We start from the raw sequence: 14,960 nt of genomic DNA, 5'->3' as shown, positions 1-14,960 counted from the left end.
GTTCGAAGTACACCTTGTATGCTCCGAAAAAGCTCAGCCTGCTGAACTAACAGTAATATTTCGATACATTATGGATGAGAAGAAATATTGAATCTCTTAAACGTGTACCTGTTTCGCCCGCGAATGAGCCGGTGTAAAAGAATGAATTCAAACAGACGCACCCAAGAAACGCGAGATCATTGCTTGCTTCACTAGACTGCGCAGGGGCGTCTTCGGGATCCTGTTTTATTTCATCGGTGGGGAAGTAAGACGTGTCTGTAATTGACCGTAACCGAGGCACAAACGGCGAATCGATTTGTCGTATTGTTTCCCAGTCAACACCATAGAAGAATAGATGGTCTTTGATCTGGTCGACACTGAGCCGCCGATCGGCGGCAGTAATAAGTCTGCGTAGCGTTAGCAAAGGTTAATCCAGGCCAAGAATGGCTCACCCCCTGATCATATCTTCAGCTTCATCGGAAAGGTGCTGTAAATCGAGTCTAGCGATCTTTCATATCGAGGGATAAGAGTTTGCTTACAACGTCGTCTGGAATGACAAGATAGTTTTGCCACTAAGAAGCCCGATAAGTGAAGAGATCGGGAGCAAGCTCTCAGGTTCCGTATTCACCTGAAGGATTTTTTGATACGTGTCTGCGGTATTTTCTGGATCAAGAGTTTGCTCAGGAGAATTTGAAGGGTGTTCGGAAAGCATTACGAACCACTGCAGAAAGGGGGATAACTGGGTATTTCAATCAGCCGCATTGAACAACCTCCAAAACCAAAAGAAAATAACTACCCGACTAGGCATTCAAACATAATAGCACCAAGCGACCACCAGTCACATTCGTTGGAATAACCCTGTTGGAGGAAGATTTCTGTATCGGAAGTGAGCTGGCTAAAGGTACGAAGTATGTTTATCTGGGATACCTGGAGCAATATAATCCGGTGTTCCTTATAGTATTCTCAGTGACGCGTGCTACCCAAAAGTAGAACAAAACATACCGACTGTACTGTAAGCCTAGTGTGACCAACGTGCTTGAGCCTCGTTACCGAGATAATGATGAACAGTGCCTTACCAACTTCCTCCTGTTGGCCTTCCAAGTTGCAATTTCGTCCTTGTTAGAGATGGTTAGATTAATGGAATTAACCATCACACTGTTACGGGCTGCTTGAGTTGCAGAAACGGGTGTCTGGCTTTTTCTTGTAGCTGACTCGAGGAGCCGTTGATAGTAGTTGGAATCGTGTTGTTTATGAAAACCAGTTGACAACCCAAAGTCGCTGAGTTTAATGTGACCATCCTTGTCACTAGCAGTCAGAGGATTAGCGCGACATTGTAGATAAAGACTAGTCGACGAACATTAGAATGTTGTCAGGTTTTATATCACTAGCGCATGTCGGGAGTTAGTCACGGTGATTAACACAAAAGCTGGCCCATACCGATGTATAAACCCAAGCTTATGGACTGCTTCTATAGCCAATACACATTCCGCCATATAGAACCTGGTGACGTCTTCGGAAAAGGTGTCGTATTTGATGAGCATGGTCATCAGATCTCCTCCGGGAAGAAATTCCATTATAAGATAGAGGTACGAAGGATCTTGGAACGAATAGAAAAGCTGTACGACCCAAGGGGAATTCGACTCTGCGAGGACGTCACGTTCAGCCCGAACATGAGCAAGCTGTTGGATAATGTTCAGAGCTCTTTGTAGTATAGTAGAACAAGGATGCGAACCTGATCTTTCTTCAGCATCTCTTCTTTCTTCAAAGTTTTCATCGCGTAGATCTTTCCTGGTTGTTTGATGAGCCTCAATTACAAAAAAAATAAATTTGGGGAATGGACCTGTATCAGTCTTTTGAACGAGCCTGACCTTGTGATATTGATACAGACAGTTATTTACAAACGTCCAAGTATTAGATCTGAGGACTCACCTCGCCGAACGCCCCTTTCCCAATGACTTTGACTGTGCGGAAGTCATCTAAACCGAGCTTTGTCCTCCTCAACCGGAGGTGTCCTGATTCCTTTCTTCCAAGTTGCTGCAATTGTCGTTGCTTTCGTTCATCCGACATCAAAGGGTCCGCTTGAAGACGGCGCTCGAGTTCTACGCGTCTACATGGTACGGGATTAAACGATGGATGAAAGTTTTTCTTGAAAAACTCGAGCCATGCCTTGCATTTCGTTCAATGGCAGCATCTACGGCAACCTTGTAGTAGTGTTCCAATTTCAGTTGGGCTCCCTTTGCTTTGGGCAGAGCTTGATCAGAAAATCCGGCAGTTGTGCGGTCAAAGTACACATAATCTAGCGGCTTTTGTGATCCTTGACTAGACTGAGACGCACTTGATCCTTGTCGGATGGATGTGCTTGAATGAGGAAAGCCACCCGAAGTCGGCGAACGGACAGAGTGTGCCATGGTTATCGTCAGTATCAACGTTCACGTTATTGATATCAAGGTAAAGCGGTCCGGCCAAACCGAGTCCGACGACTATTAAAAAATTTAGGTTCTTTCACACTTCATTGCGCAAAGGTGCTGTTTTATGCTACGCCAGGATCCAATATAAAAAATAGATCATATGTAGAATGACAATTTAAAAAGGGAATTGCTGTTCAGACATTGCCCATCTCGGTTCATCCGAGTTGAGTTGAAGTCCAGGTCCTACGTGTCGATAATTCGGACGATGAGGAAGGGGTGTGGAGCTTGGAGCATTCGCTGGTGGTGATACAGTATGGTATGTTGGAATGGGGGACGCTGGAGAGGGGGTAGTGAAAGGGTTTCCATTGAAGTGGCCTGGCGAGAGTTGAGACTGATATGTATTAAGAGGTAAGAATTTTGTCCTGTGCCTGTCTGAGTAACTAGTCGTATAGTGAGGACAGAATCTTCTCACTGGTGAGGCATCGAACGTGCTGTTTGAGATTCCCTGACGCTTAAATAAGAAGAAATGGAGGAGCTATCGAAGAAACCAGATGTGAGCAAGATATGATAGGAACACTGGTAAGAAGCTGAACGTACTTGTAAAATGCAGAAGCATCAATCGGTTGTGCATGACTCCTGGTTGTAGCCGGAAGTTCGCTCGGCACTGGTCGTTCGTAAGCAACCGCAGGATTGAAGTCCATTCGAGGGATGGCTGGCTGCACTCTGGGGGCATAGTTGGCGGATTGCCGAGAATATGTCGATGGGTACAGATTGCGTTGGTTATGACTTTCCTCATGAGATCCAAGGCCTTCAGACAGGTACGAGTGAATGCTCGTCGCCGCTGAAGATGGTCGAGGAGGGATATCTTCCCTTCGTGATGACCACGAAGGTGAAGGTAACCTGGGGGAAATTTGTTCTCTCGTGTAAGGATTGTACGATAATCTCACCACTTCCTCGTACGGCGGGCCATCCAACGACGGGCCTACGCCTGTGAAAGCCGGAGGTGGGGCTGATGTATTCTCATCATCGCCATAATGTATATCACCAGGGGATAATAGCTGATGGTGGGATTGTGGCAATTCAAGGGTGGGTGGGTGATTGATTTTCCTTGCGTTTGAGGATTGACCCAATGAATGAGATGACGGAGAGTGTAGTTCCCTAGCTAGCTTTTCCGGTGGGTAGATGCATGGTGGTAGTTTCTTCCCGCTACTGCTCGGCCTACTAGACGACATGCTGGACTGAGCTTGTAAGGCGGCAGCCTCAAATTTGGCTTCATCCCATTCCTCCCATTCGTCCTGATCATCGGCTAAAGAAGCCTGAATAACGTTGGAAACCTTCCGTTCGAATTCCTGTTCAGTGTAAGCAGGGGGAGGTATGCTTTCGTCCTGGTCACTAGTTGCGTTCATGTGGTCGGGAGGGGGATGTTCAGTTAATGAGAGATACTCAGATAGATAGAGCCCGCTAGAAGGCTGTGCATCAGGCTCCTTTGGGTCTCAGGCACCTTTGCCGTTGACAAATGATTCAGAGCGCCCATCAATCTGTTATTGCATCGGCCGTTTGGTAATCTTTCTCTACTATATACTCTGTTCATCTGAATCTACAACAAGGAAGCACCTGCGAGTGAAATACATACATTTATCGACGAACAACGTCTGAAGTAACTAGAGGATTGATTGCGCCAAGAACTAGACTTCAATACCTTCTAGATTCGTTCCCTACGCGGAGTCGAGATTAGGTAGTATGTCAAGATCTGACAAATGAACGTGCTTACCAGTTTGGGGAGGCGCAGATAGGCATCAGTTCCTACCAAGGTTATGAGAGGCTGACACAACTTTAAATGAGAGGAATAATACCCCAGCCATCTACTGATATTAGCTCCAAAGAGCCCCCAAAGTATCTAGTTATTCTAAGCATTCTGCAAAAACAATCGGGCTGGCACCCACTTTGCGAATATGTTACTCATAGGTAGGCCAATTCCAATCCGTGGAATTTGTTCACCGACAGTCGCCCATACTCCCTGTGGTCGAGAGATCACGGTACGCAAAGCTCCGATGCGGTCCACTTCCATACGTGCAGAATTCCGAACATGGGAAAATGAGAATAAATCGGACGGTGACTGGATTCCGTATCGCTTCTGGACAGCAAGAAGGCCACCTCCTGGACGAGGAGGCGGTCAAAACGTCAAACTCCAATAGTCAAATATGACTCGCGGTTGAAACGAACCTTGATCAGATATTCGGATACCAACATCATTCGTCCCTGCAGCTATCGTGGCCTTTACTGGAGGAAGGACAGATGATCCACGATTGTTTATCTGTGTAGCTCGTATCGACTAGATATTTTATCAGCGGGAAGATGAAGATACCAGTGGTACAGACGGCTTCTCACGTTCTTGAGGAGCTCAAATACTATATATCTGGGGGCACAGGACATTAGTTCACAGCGTAGTGATGAAACAAAAATTGAGCGTACTCCAAATGCTCCCGAATGTAAGAGAATCTTGTTTCAGTATGGCCCTCGATGACGATTTCAGGACACGGCGCAAGATTTGGGTCTGTTTCCCCTGTTACCGGCTGCTTCTGCAGTAGCCGAGCGCAACGTTCGATGCTTTTCCTAACGTCGAGAGCAGTAAAGATGATGCCGACATGAGCTTCAGAACTGTCTCGACGTCCGCTACGAGCATGTTTTCCAACGTAATTTTCGGACAGTGCAATGTGATGTTCCGCTAAGACACGCCTGGATATGCGGGAGACGAGCATGCGTCGCATGAAGGAATCCAAAACATCAGGGGGGAGGTACGGGGAGGAAAGGGAAAGCCCTAAAGAAAGGTTCGGGATAACTGTCGCACTATAGGGAACGAGTCCTGAGTGAAGTGATATAAGAGACTCGTCTTTATGGTTACGCACTGTTCATCCAGTATACCAGATAGAAACTGACAGAATGCTTGATTCTCTTGAAGATTCGTGATAGGTGGATAACGCCTGAACCTATTTGAGATCGATTTTTGAATTGACACGAACAGCAAAGATTCCTTTAGGTTACTCACTTCTCGAAAGCCGTCCAGTATAACTGCAAAACAGTCTGAGGACATCATTCGCTTGTAGGAGTTGACCCATACCTCGTATACTTTCGCAACTCCTTCCTGAGTAACAACAACGTACGGAAGACTTTGAAGGTCGCGGATTCGATGTGCTATTCGCACCGGCAGTTCCGTCCTAACGTAGTTGGCGCTCTTGAGAAAATATGTGAATGAGTGACACATTCACTTAAAAGGCTGAGGAAATGCACCTTTACCAGTCGCTCTTCATCCATGGAACGTCCGAAAAAGACCTAAACATGTAATGCGTGATATTTCCAACTATAGCAAGTTCTTAACGTACCAACTGGCGGAGCGTCAGCCTTTTCGCCTCTCGAGAAGCATACAAGTCCAAGTGCTTGTTCTGATAGAAATGCAGTGCTGTAGATTCATGGCGGCACCAAAAAGAACTTGGAGAAGAGAAGCGAGATGAGGCTTTGCTTGCAGTGTATGTTTTCAAGCTCTGAGTGAGTCGATGGGACATCTATGTTGAAGGCAGAAGCATGCATTTTCACTCGGTTTTTGTTTCGAGTTGGTCACCTTATCACTCGGACACTCGGTCCGTCGCATGAATATTTCCACCAGCGGCATATGCCTCTCTAACAGCATTTCTGTATATTTAGAATGTACATACATTCAATGCCTATAAACAAACAATAGCGAGAGCTCAAAGAATTGTTTCTGATCTTAGAGAACCTATAATCAAATATGCTGAGCGACGGTCTCTATCGACTCCTGTCCAGTCGCCTTTCTGATTCTTCTTCATTGGCAACTCTTCATCTCCATAGTAGTGGACTCCATCAGCTGCATGTTTTTCGACATCCTTCTGAAAATCCGCTTTCAACTCTTGTTCCCGTTCCTCATCCTCGCGGTCCCAAAGGAAGTCCTCCCATTGACTATCACTGATGGCAATGGCGAGGGTCCGAGCGTCCTTTATATTTGGAAGTACGGAGATCAAGAGGTTTGACACGAGTTCGGACGTTCCGTCCGCCATAGGTGACTTGAGAGTGGGTAGAGGAAGATACTCCGCCTAGAAATCATCGAATGTGAATGATAATTCAAAAATTCACCAGCTTTTGGTCTCACTTCTAAAATCATTCCCTTGACTGCTCCGCCTGCCAGTATGACATTGCCTACTCTCACAATCCAGTCCGAGCCGATAGCAAAAACATGTCCTTCTATCACGAGCTGAGGTCCTGTCCCCTGTCCCCTTTGCGCCATGTTTGAGGTCGTGGATTGTCGTACCGGTACCCAACGTGCTTTTAACTGCGAAAGTAACTGTTCGAGTGCACCGGGGGGACTCAAGGTAAGAAATGTGTTACGATAATGGGTGGGCTGAAACACATTTCCATCGGGGGGGTTTGTACTGATATCGGCGCGAGTTGGTGCCAAGGGATCTTCGAGAAGGACGAAAACATTGTCGTTCATAGTTAGAGCACAAATGATACGCTCGGATGGTATATTAAACCCAGGTATTTGGCCAAGAGTAGATCGAAATGATTTGACCGTTAGATACCATTTGCCACGGTACACTCCCTAGAAATGAAGGTGCAGATTGGGCCATGTCGAAGCAACCAGAAAAGACTGACATTGTGATTGCGAAAGATATTGTCCGAAATTAATTGGAGTCCGTTTGGAGGAGCATTGAGCCAGCGAGCGAGCCTGTAAAAGACATGAACACAACGCCAAAAGGAAAAGGCTTAAGGACTGAAATTACCCAGTAAATCCCATCACTTTGCGCACAAGTCAATTCCATGAATCCATCGAAAAGAGAAAGTGATGCCACGTGTTACACATTGGAAAAGATCACATGACGTGACTGATCGAGATTTCAGCCTTGTTTCAGCCAGTGCTCTTCATCCTTCTTACGACCAACCAGCCATGCCCCCCAATCGAAAGGCCGAATCTTTATCTGCGCCACAAAGAATTACTCGCTCTGCTGCCCGTGCCCAGGATCTCCAGCCCTCAACTCGAGTTACTACGGCCACGACCCGAACTGCTCGTTCGACTCGTCGTAATATCTCAGAGCAAGATGGAGAGGAGAGTGAGGATGAATTGAATCTCGTCCCAAACTCAACAAAGCTTCCAAAAACCACACGATCCGTATCAAAATCCCCCAGACAGCCAACGAAAGCAAAACAGGTGAATGTAGTTATTCCCACCAAACCCGAGACGACGTGTACACGCGCCCGGAAACGCGCTGCAAAGGAAGTCTCCGTGTCACAAGAAGTTATTCATGATGAACCGGGGGAATATACCCGAAAGAGACGCAAATTGGCATCCCCTGAACCAGAAGAACATTCCGTGTCTTCTACCCGTGCATCGTCTCCCATGCAAGTCCAATCGTCGCAACCTACGGCCACCATCCTTCGTGCACCACAGAAATCAATAACCAATAATCTCTTACCGTCAGAAATCTCCACTGCCTTACTCGCCCAAAAACGCGCCGTCCTTCACAAGTTGCAGCACCCGTCATCTATTGGGGGCAGTTTGCAAGAAGCTTCCCTCGAGAATACCAATGACCTGGCGGCTAAGCAGGTCGCTGACATATTAGAGGGCTCCGTCTTTCGAGGCGAAGGCAATAGTTGTATGATTTTAGGACCGCGGGGAAGCGGTAAAACCCAGGTGACCAAGTTGTCTTGTTCTATGTTGTATTCCATGCTGATAACCCCTACCTCGTAGATAATCGAGCGCTGCATTGTTGCTCTTCCGGAACCCCCAATTGTCGTCAGATTGTCTGGTTGGTTACAGTACAATGATCGGCTTGCTATACAGGAAATGGCCTATCAATTAAGTCAACAAGGTGCAACCCAATTCTCTTTTGTCGCCGAGGAAGAGCCCACCGCAGTCGATGATGAAGATCCATTTGTTGAAGGCCGTTCTCAGGACGCCGTTACCGACTTCTCCTTGCCAGTTGCATACCTTCATACTCTTATCTCCTGTATCCCTACCCTTTCCCGTCCAACTGTCCTGATTCTCGATGCATTCGATCTTTTTACTTTCCATCCTCGTCAATCCTTGTTATACTCTCTTCTTGATACCGTTCAGAGTTGCAGGGCTGGGGCGGGTAACAAGGGGATGGCTGTCATTGGGTTAACCACACGAATGGACACCCTCAACCTCTTTGAGAAGAGAGTGAAGAGTCGTTTCTCCGGTCGCATGATCAGGACGGCATCTCCTAAGCTGTCGACAGATTGGTTGCGCATTGCAAAAGACATGCTATTACCTTCTGCCAAAGATTATCCCGAGCTGACGGAAGTCGCCGCCTTCCAGACCTTATGGCAACGTCGCGTCGATGACTTCCTCTCCCAAGGAAAAACGATCCAGATCTTCGAGGAAACCTTCACCCTCGTCAGAGATATCAGGGTCCTCAGCCGACTTCTAGTGGGTACTTTCTCCCTGAATCGTCCCAACCAAATAATATAGCCCCCCGTTAGACTTTTGCTGTCCTGAAGTTAAGCGCAACATCGCCATGGCTTACGCCTGCACTGCTTGAAAAGGCAGCTGAGAGTCAACGAATGAGAGTGCCGTTCCCTCAGCTTCCGAGTACGTACTACCTTTCTGAACCGAATGTATCAATGATCAATGACGAAGCTAAAGGCATGTCGTACCCATCGCTCTGCCTTCTCGTAGCTTCTGTACGCGCTGAGAATTTGGGATATCCCGCACTAACATTCGAAATGCTGCACACGATCGTCCGCGACGAAATTCGTGGGTCTAATTCAGCACCCGTGCAATTGAATGGGATGAGTATTGGAATGCATAAAGTCTCCCGGCCAATACTAATGTGTGTGAGTCCATTCCCCTGTCATCGTGCGCGGCGGTTTGGTTTGACGTTCGTCCGTCGCTTAGGCCTTTGAACATATGATGTCGGCCAGAATTTTCGTAGTCTCCGCACCAGTCTTTGCTTACACTGCACCCGAATTTGTCAAGTACCGTTGCGCGGTGCAACGTGTTGACGTTGATAAGGCCGTAGGGAGTAACGGTCAACATGGATTGAAGACTTGGTGGAAGAAAGTTAAAGGCAATTGACCTCCAAGTATGTGCGCGCTTATGTACTATACTGATTCCCCCCCCCCCCCCCCCCGTTTTGCCTTGTGCTCTCTCTCCTTGTCCAAATGTATGGGTAGGTAGGTATCACGATGGTTCACTAGAGAATGTATCAGGTCTCCGCGTATGTAGTGAATACTGTATTTTATTGGATTAAATGCAGCTGACTGTCGGAGAAATCGGCGAGACGACACGGACGAAGATGAGAGAAGTCATGTCTGAAACGAAAAGCGAATTGTTGGCGTTTAGTGAAGGATAAGGATAGCAATGAACGCAGTATTCTTTCTTGCCTTCCTTTCACCAGGCTAACCCAGCTTGGCTGAGGCAAATCTCTTAATGGAGACAACCCGGAAATATTACTCATGCTGCTTACCTGCTGACATCGGGCTCTTCTTCTTCTTCCTCTTCTTCTAGAATTGTTAAGGGGATTCCGTGTTCGAGGAATCTACTCTCCGTTCCTTGAACCTCCTTGGCGCATGTATCGAGCTCAAGTAGACCGAAGTCGATCTCGACAGGACTCACAACAGATTCTGCAATCGTGAGTTCCCAAGCACTGCGCATATTCTCCTTGCTGTTTTGGGGCGTTATTCCGGTGTTCTGAATGAGAGACCTGAAGCTGTCCTCCATGTGAAGACTTGAGTCCCATCCACTCGTTTCTTCGACTAAATCCCGTATTATCTCAAGAATAAGCTCCTCGGCCTCTTCGTGAGGAACTTTTGAGCCATTTCCGTTGGGCACAGAGCTTGCGGGACCAGATATCATAGGGGTTTCTTCCTTGGGGAAGCTGTCAGAATTCCCAAGTGAGGTCTTGAATGGCTCTCCCCAAGTCGACGGGCGGCCCAGCCCTATCGAAGGATAAATTCTGCATTGACGTTCAACAGAAGAGGCGCCAGGAAGAGCCTCGATACCATGGTCTCTTGGGGACGCAGTTCGCGGAGAAAGAGTCCCAAATTCAGATATGGACATCTCAGGGAGAGTAACGAGCCTCAACGGAGAAGGTCCAAGTGCAGGACTTCGTCTGCAACGCGTGGATGAGGTCCTTGTAACAGATTGAAGACTGGGGAGAATTGCAGACTTTGGAGAATGAGGAGCTGAATTGAAGAGATTATCGATCGGAGTGGGTTGATGTGTCTTGGATAAAGCTGGGGTTAACGGTAATTGTTGACTAGTGCCATAAGACGCCTCTCCAGTAGATGTTGGGCCGGAGACACGCGGAGAATGTGTGACAAGAGGTAACGGTGGAAGAGGAGGGATTGCAGCTGCATCGCGCCTGACATGTGCCCTTGACTTGGCGGGGCTCGAAGTAGCTACGGATGGGAGGTCGGATAATGAAGAAGGAATAGGCGGTGGTGAAGGTGCACCATCGCAGATTGAGCGTCTGCGGCCAGAAGACGAGGAGGAATCCCGGCGATAATTCTTGAGACTTGAATGCCTGGTTCGTTGATCCTTGTGTTTAAGCGTTTCGGGTTGGCATACAGTGGGTAGGGAGTGGCGGCGAGTTCTGCTTAAATGAGATTCCCAATAATCGGCGGGTACCTGTGGGCTGGGCGTCGGATGGCTGGCACAAAGAGTACTCGATAGACCTGTGCACTCAGTGGCTACTCCACGAGTATAACAGGTGGGACGGCGCTCGCCAAACTCATACAGAGAGGATTTGCGAGAACTTGATTGGCCACGACCCAGACTAGAGCGAAAGCGGTGGAGGAGTGAATATCGAGACGAATGGTTGGGTACATTTATACGTGTCTCCCAGGTCGGAGAGCCAAAGAATCCTACAAGGAATCCAAGTTTAGGTCCCTTGGCGGCCTTTTCATCAGGGAAACAAAGGAAAGAGGAACTCGACTGATCCGTAGTGGCAGAGAAGTTGAACGAGGTTTTGTTGATCGTGCGAGCGCCACGACGAATAAGGTAGACATGTTTAGCAGCGAAGAGGAAAGAGACAAAGGCTACGAGAGAAAGAATAATAGCGAGACATTGAGAACCGTTTGTTGACCGTGAACCTGACGGAATTGGCGATGCTAGAGTGGAGCTTGCACAGACCAGCGTTATCAGATATATTGCGTTCATTGTGGTAAGAGGTAGAAGGCGCGCAGGTGCGTGGGACCGATGGCCGAGCCTTGTTCCTACGGGCAGCACGTTTTGCTCGATACCATGGCTTCCCTTTACGCTGACTACGTCAACGAGTCGTCTGTATCCTTTATTAGGCTCCTCAATTCTTGCTTATTACTCTCCAGGCATATTCAAGCCTTTCATGAAGCCCTCCAAAATGATGAATTCAACTATTTCGATTTCGCTGCTTCACCTAATCCTTCCGCATCACCCAATATGTCGCCAACAAACAGTATTCGCGTTCAGAAAGTGTCTGCCTTGAGTGACTTTGCCCCTGTTAATCTTCGTGTAAAGAAGTATGTTCGTTCAACCCGATGGAGGCAATTGTAACCTCGTCAGTCATCAGAAAGAAGAAGAGAGATCAAATGCACGATAAACGACATGACTGTTTGTACCTCCTTCTTCGTTGGCCTATCCTTGTATGTTCCCGCGCTTTATGTTTCCTACCAGTGCTCACCGCCCCTTTGGCTTCTAGATTTTCATCTTCATCTTCATAACCGCCGAGTTCGGGCTGTATGTTGTTATCCGACAAGTTGTGAATGGGAAAGAATGGATATCCGCGTGTACGTCCACATCTTCCAAACGATTCTCTACTGACAAGTGAAGTCAGGGCGAGGCAAGAAAGGCGCGTTGCGCAAACGTCTGCGTGCCGCACGAAACTACGAGGCAAGATACTTTTAAGATTGTATTGTAAACACTCATTTTTGGCCAGGCGTGGAAAGAGGCGGCGAGGGTAATGGATGACTACCTAAATCATGAGGAGTGGAAAAACGTGCGTGACTTATTCGTAGGTTCCAAACCAGTTCCTAAGTTGAATATCAGATCGACGAAGATAACTTCTATGACTGGAAACTGATAAGAAAAGTCACCAGATCGTTGAAAGTACTCCGGGAGAAACATGACGTCAGAGGATGCCTCGGAGTATTGGAGACATGCATAAGGGCGAACTTTGCTGGAATCGAATCGTCAAGGTAAAGAAACGGCCATGCCGTGATCTATGTATGGGTCCTCATCTTCTGTGATCTAGGCTCTATAGCGAGACTTATCTTGGAACGAAGAACCTCATCGAGTGTAGGTTCACAAAAATCATCATTCGGAAAGTCGAATAAAATTCACATCAAACAGCCTATTACGATGAAGAGGAGAGAGCACTGGAGTTCATACGCGAATCTACCCAACTCACCGTGGATGAAAAGAAGAAGTTCTTCAAGAGTGCTAATACGAACTTCGGTCAGAAACTCCCTTCGACTGGTTCTCATTAGATGGCCGCTTAATGACCTCGACAGGGATATCAGCGTTGTGTTTATCCGGGGGTGCTTCATTCGGATACTGTCAGTGTAATCAATTGGTAAAGCGAAAATCAGACTAAGGCAGTTACAGATCACGTCGGGGTGCTCAAAGCCTTCGTCGAAGCGAATCTCCTTCCGCGTGTTATTACCGGTACAAGCGCCGGTGGACTCATAGCAGCCCTTGTATGCTGTCGAAAGGACGACGAGCTGGAGTCGGTGCTAGTCCCGGAACTTGCGAACAGGATAACCGCCTGTGAGGACCCTATTTCTGTCTGGGCTCGTCGTGCCTGGAAGACCGGTGCTCGATTCGATAGCGTCTTGTCAGTTCCCACATTGGTTTCGTCAAGTCCTCTAACATGGCTATGAACAGATGGGCTCGGAAAGCCACGTTTTTCACCCTCGGATCCCTCACGTTTGCGGAGGCATATGCAAGAACTGGCCGTATATTGAACATTTCCGTCATTCCTGCTGATCAAAATTCGCCTACAAGGCTTCTGAACTACATCACTGCCCCAGATTGCGTGATATGGTCTGCTCTCTTGGCGTCAGCTGCTGTCCCTGGAATATTGAATCCAGTTGTCCTCATGCAAAAACTCAAAGACGGGACCATCATACCTTGGGAGTTTTCGTCGAAATTCAAGGATGGCAGTCTCAGAGTAGATATTCCTATTCAGAGCTTGAACCTGTTCTTCAATGGTATGACGTCCGCCACCTTTTCCATTTCTGGACTGACTGGTTTGTTAGTGACCTTTCCTGTCGTCTCCCAAGTAAACCCTGTAAGTACGGGGGAAAACACTTTAAATTTCGCTACTGACGATCTACAGCACGTGCACCTCTTTTTCTTTGCTCCTCGAGGTTCTGCAGGCAAACCTGTCGCTCATAGTAAAGGGAAAGGTAGACTTGGACCTCTCCATCATCAATAGCAACGACTGACCACCTCAACAGGATGGAGAGGCAAGCTGCGAATTGGTTTCATACGCGGCGGTATATTTATGACGTTTCAGGCAATTTCTTATTGTCGGCTGTTGAACAATGGTTGAAACACGAGCTCACTAAGAACTTCAAGGTGATGAATTCCCGTTGTTTTCCGCATCTTTGCCTGACCTTTGTCGCAGGTGATAAGGGATCTGGAGTTATTGCCCACAGTATTAGGTCAAGATTGGTCGAGCGTATTCTTGCAGAGATTCGACGGAGCTGTTACGTGAGCAATCTACCCTTCGAGAAGACAGCTGACGAATCCCCTCGTAGCATCTGGCCACGCACTAGACTATGGGTATGATCGAGTTACACAATAAATCGTTCAGCAGAGCTAAAATGAACATTCTAGGACTGGTTTCGCATTCTGACCGATCCCGATCCCCTTGAGCTTGAACGAATGATAGAAGTAGGGTCCTTAGTGACATGGCCAAAGGTATGTGACCGTCTCGTAGGTCGCATTATTCAATGCCAAAATACTTCCTTCGTTGTCGCTCATTCGTTCAACGACACAGCTGCATATGATCGAAAACCGAATGAGGATCGAAAGGCAAATATATCTTGGACGACAGTTTGTCAGAAGAGCGTTGAGGGCACCAGCAATACATAGTGCTCACGCGCGAAACGCGCTTCGTATCACCGCAAACCCAGGAAATTCAGATCAGACCACTCTATCGATTGACAGTGATACCGACAGAGCTTTTGCCTATGGACCGCGTCGACTACACCATATTCGACGAGGATCTGGGAATAACTCCACCCCTTCCAGGAAGGCTTCATCCGAAAATCTGAACCCAATGTCCCAAACACCAAAGAGAGGGGAGCCTGTGGGCGCTAAAGGTGTTAATGGGGGTGGCACCCAGTCATTTTTAACCAGGTTACGCACAAGGCCCTTCCCTAATGTCCAGTCCCAGTCAAGGCCACAGACATTAGATATGGTAGGGTTTGAAGATGAGGAATGGAGCAGCGATAATAGTGAATCAGAGTAGATTAAGAGCGTCCACAGCTCGTCTGTACTAATATCTACAATAAGTCATAATTTTTTTTACGCAACACGGATGAAACTAAATTGGT

At 47.5% G+C, this 14,960-nt stretch overlaps 7 protein-coding genes across 10 annotated transcripts; 2 read left to right on the top strand and 5 right to left on the bottom strand.

The window, feature by feature from the left end:
* Positions 1-68: 68 nt before the first annotated feature.
* On the bottom strand, positions 69-2,387 carry CBK1 (Serine/threonine-protein kinase; the record flags this gene model as incomplete). Its single annotated transcript, XM_043148789.1, has 16 exons — positions 69-108; positions 162-386; positions 432-466; positions 519-551; positions 608-642; positions 699-718; positions 776-854; positions 907-930; positions 982-997; positions 1,056-1,284; positions 1,337-1,363; positions 1,417-1,658; positions 1,712-1,767; positions 1,820-1,847; positions 1,909-2,086; positions 2,146-2,387. 16 exons carry the CDS (start codon positions 2,385-2,387, stop codon positions 69-71), a joined length of 1,509 nt encoding a protein of 502 aa, XP_043013391.1.
* A 175-nt stretch (positions 2,388-2,562) lies between these two features.
* Positions 2,563-3,793, bottom strand: E1B28_004322 (uncharacterized protein; the record flags this gene model as incomplete). The annotated part of the gene is made up of 3 exons (XM_043148788.1): positions 2,563-2,809; positions 2,860-2,922; positions 2,985-3,793. The coding sequence occupies 3 exons, from the start codon at positions 3,791-3,793 to the stop codon at positions 2,563-2,565; spliced, it is 1,119 nt and encodes a 372-aa protein (XP_043013390.1).
* Positions 3,794-3,938: 145 nt separating this feature from the next.
* On the bottom strand, positions 3,939-6,014 carry E1B28_004321 (uncharacterized protein). Of its 3 annotated transcripts, XM_043148785.1 has the most exons (12): positions 5,768-6,014; positions 5,676-5,717; positions 5,506-5,619; positions 5,434-5,456; positions 5,294-5,374; positions 4,860-5,234; positions 4,776-4,803; positions 4,611-4,719; positions 4,331-4,544; positions 4,241-4,284; positions 4,159-4,190; positions 3,939-4,102 (listed from the first exon to the last, which is right to left on the bottom strand). In XM_043148785.1, exons 1-12 carry the CDS (start codon positions 5,945-5,947, stop codon positions 4,073-4,075), a joined length of 1,272 nt encoding a protein of 423 aa, XP_043013387.1. In that variant the 5' UTR covers positions 5,948-6,014; the 3' UTR covers positions 3,939-4,072. The 3 variants fall into 3 exon arrangements, with proteins under 3 accessions (XP_043013387.1, XP_043013389.1, XP_043013388.1); XM_043148787.1 differs by having other exon boundaries at positions 5,676-6,014; XM_043148786.1 differs by lacking the exons at positions 3,939-4,102; positions 4,159-4,190 and having other exon boundaries at positions 4,274-4,544.
* Positions 6,015-6,049: 35 nt separating this feature from the next.
* E1B28_004320 (uncharacterized protein) lies at positions 6,050-7,242 on the bottom strand. Its single transcript, XM_043148784.1, has 4 exons — positions 7,181-7,242; positions 7,053-7,125; positions 6,550-6,999; positions 6,050-6,493 (listed from the first exon to the last, which is right to left on the bottom strand). Exons 1-4 carry the CDS (start codon positions 7,192-7,194, stop codon positions 6,131-6,133), a joined length of 900 nt encoding a protein of 299 aa, XP_043013386.1. The 5' UTR covers positions 7,195-7,242; the 3' UTR covers positions 6,050-6,130.
* A 102-nt stretch (positions 7,243-7,344) lies between these two features.
* Positions 7,345-9,495, top strand: E1B28_004319 (uncharacterized protein; the record flags this gene model as incomplete). The annotated part of the gene is made up of 4 exons (XM_043148783.1): positions 7,345-8,088; positions 8,146-8,847; positions 8,901-9,254; positions 9,316-9,495. 4 exons carry the CDS (start codon positions 7,345-7,347, stop codon positions 9,493-9,495), a joined length of 1,980 nt encoding a protein of 659 aa, XP_043013385.1.
* Positions 9,496-9,882: 387 nt separating this feature from the next.
* E1B28_004318 (uncharacterized protein) lies at positions 9,883-11,589 on the bottom strand (the record flags this gene model as incomplete). The annotated part of the gene is made up of 1 exon (XM_043148782.1): positions 9,883-11,589. The coding sequence occupies exon 1, from the start codon at positions 11,578-11,580 to the stop codon at positions 9,883-9,885; it is 1,698 nt and encodes a 565-aa protein (XP_043013384.1). The 5' UTR covers positions 11,581-11,589.
* Positions 11,590-11,591: 2 nt separating this feature from the next.
* E1B28_004317 (uncharacterized protein) lies at positions 11,592-14,944 on the top strand. 2 transcript variants are annotated; one of them, XM_043148780.1, is made up of 20 exons: positions 11,592-11,699; positions 11,748-11,918; positions 11,969-12,041; positions 12,098-12,185; positions 12,233-12,288; positions 12,335-12,394; positions 12,445-12,593; positions 12,650-12,693; positions 12,748-12,852; positions 12,909-12,953; positions 13,003-13,231; positions 13,282-13,607; positions 13,656-13,687; positions 13,736-13,805; positions 13,857-13,865; positions 13,916-13,977; positions 14,027-14,112; positions 14,160-14,184; positions 14,239-14,322; positions 14,402-14,944. In XM_043148780.1, the coding sequence occupies exons 1-20, from the start codon at positions 11,620-11,622 to the stop codon at positions 14,873-14,875; spliced, it is 2,268 nt and encodes a 755-aa protein (XP_043013382.1). In that variant the 5' UTR covers positions 11,592-11,619; the 3' UTR covers positions 14,876-14,944. The 2 variants fall into 2 exon arrangements, with proteins under 2 accessions (XP_043013382.1, XP_043013383.1); XM_043148781.1 differs by having other exon boundaries at positions 14,027-14,184.
* The last annotated feature ends 16 nt before the right edge of the window (positions 14,945-14,960 follow it).

This window comes from Marasmius oreades, chromosome 2 (genome assembly GCF_018924745.1).
Source record: "Marasmius oreades isolate 03SP1 chromosome 2, whole genome shotgun sequence".
NCBI lineage: Eukaryota > Fungi > Basidiomycota > Agaricomycetes > Agaricales > Marasmiaceae > Marasmius > Marasmius oreades.
The sequence above is the reverse complement of the archived record's forward strand: the minus strand, read 5'-3'. Positions and strand labels throughout refer to the sequence as shown.

Bases quoted from the DNA above. Each gene is read 5' to 3' on its own strand.
- E1B28_004321 (XM_043148785.1), bottom strand. From the start codon at position 5,947: ATGTCCCATCGACTCACTCAGAGCTTGAAAACATACACTGCAAGCAAA. The intron at 5,235-5,293 runs GTGCGTAACCAT...CGTTCCCTATAG, and splicing joins TCTGGTATACTGGATGAACA to TGCGACAGTTATCCCGAACC. The intron at 4,545-4,610 runs GTTCGTTTCAAC...CTCCTCGTCCAG, and splicing joins TATCCGAATATCTGATCAAG to GAGGTGGCCTTCTTGCTGTC.
- E1B28_004320 (XM_043148784.1), bottom strand. The intron at 7,000-7,052 runs GTCAGTCTTTTC...CTTCATTTCTAG, and splicing joins ATATCTTTCGCAATCACAAT to GGAGTGTACCGTGGCAAATG. The intron at 6,494-6,549 runs GTGAGACCAAAA...GATGATTTCTAG, and splicing joins TCAAGGGAATGATTTTAGAA to GCGGAGTATCTTCCTCTACC.
- E1B28_004317 (XM_043148780.1), top strand. From the start codon at position 11,620: ATGGCCGAGCCTTGTTCCTACGGGCAGCACGTTTTGCTCGATACCATG. The intron at 11,700-11,747 runs GTCTGTATCCTT...ATTACTCTCCAG, and splicing joins GCTGACTACGTCAACGAGTC to GCATATTCAAGCCTTTCATG. The intron at 12,395-12,444 runs GTGCGTGACTTA...GTTGAATATCAG, and splicing joins ATCATGAGGAGTGGAAAAAC to ATCGACGAAGATAACTTCTA.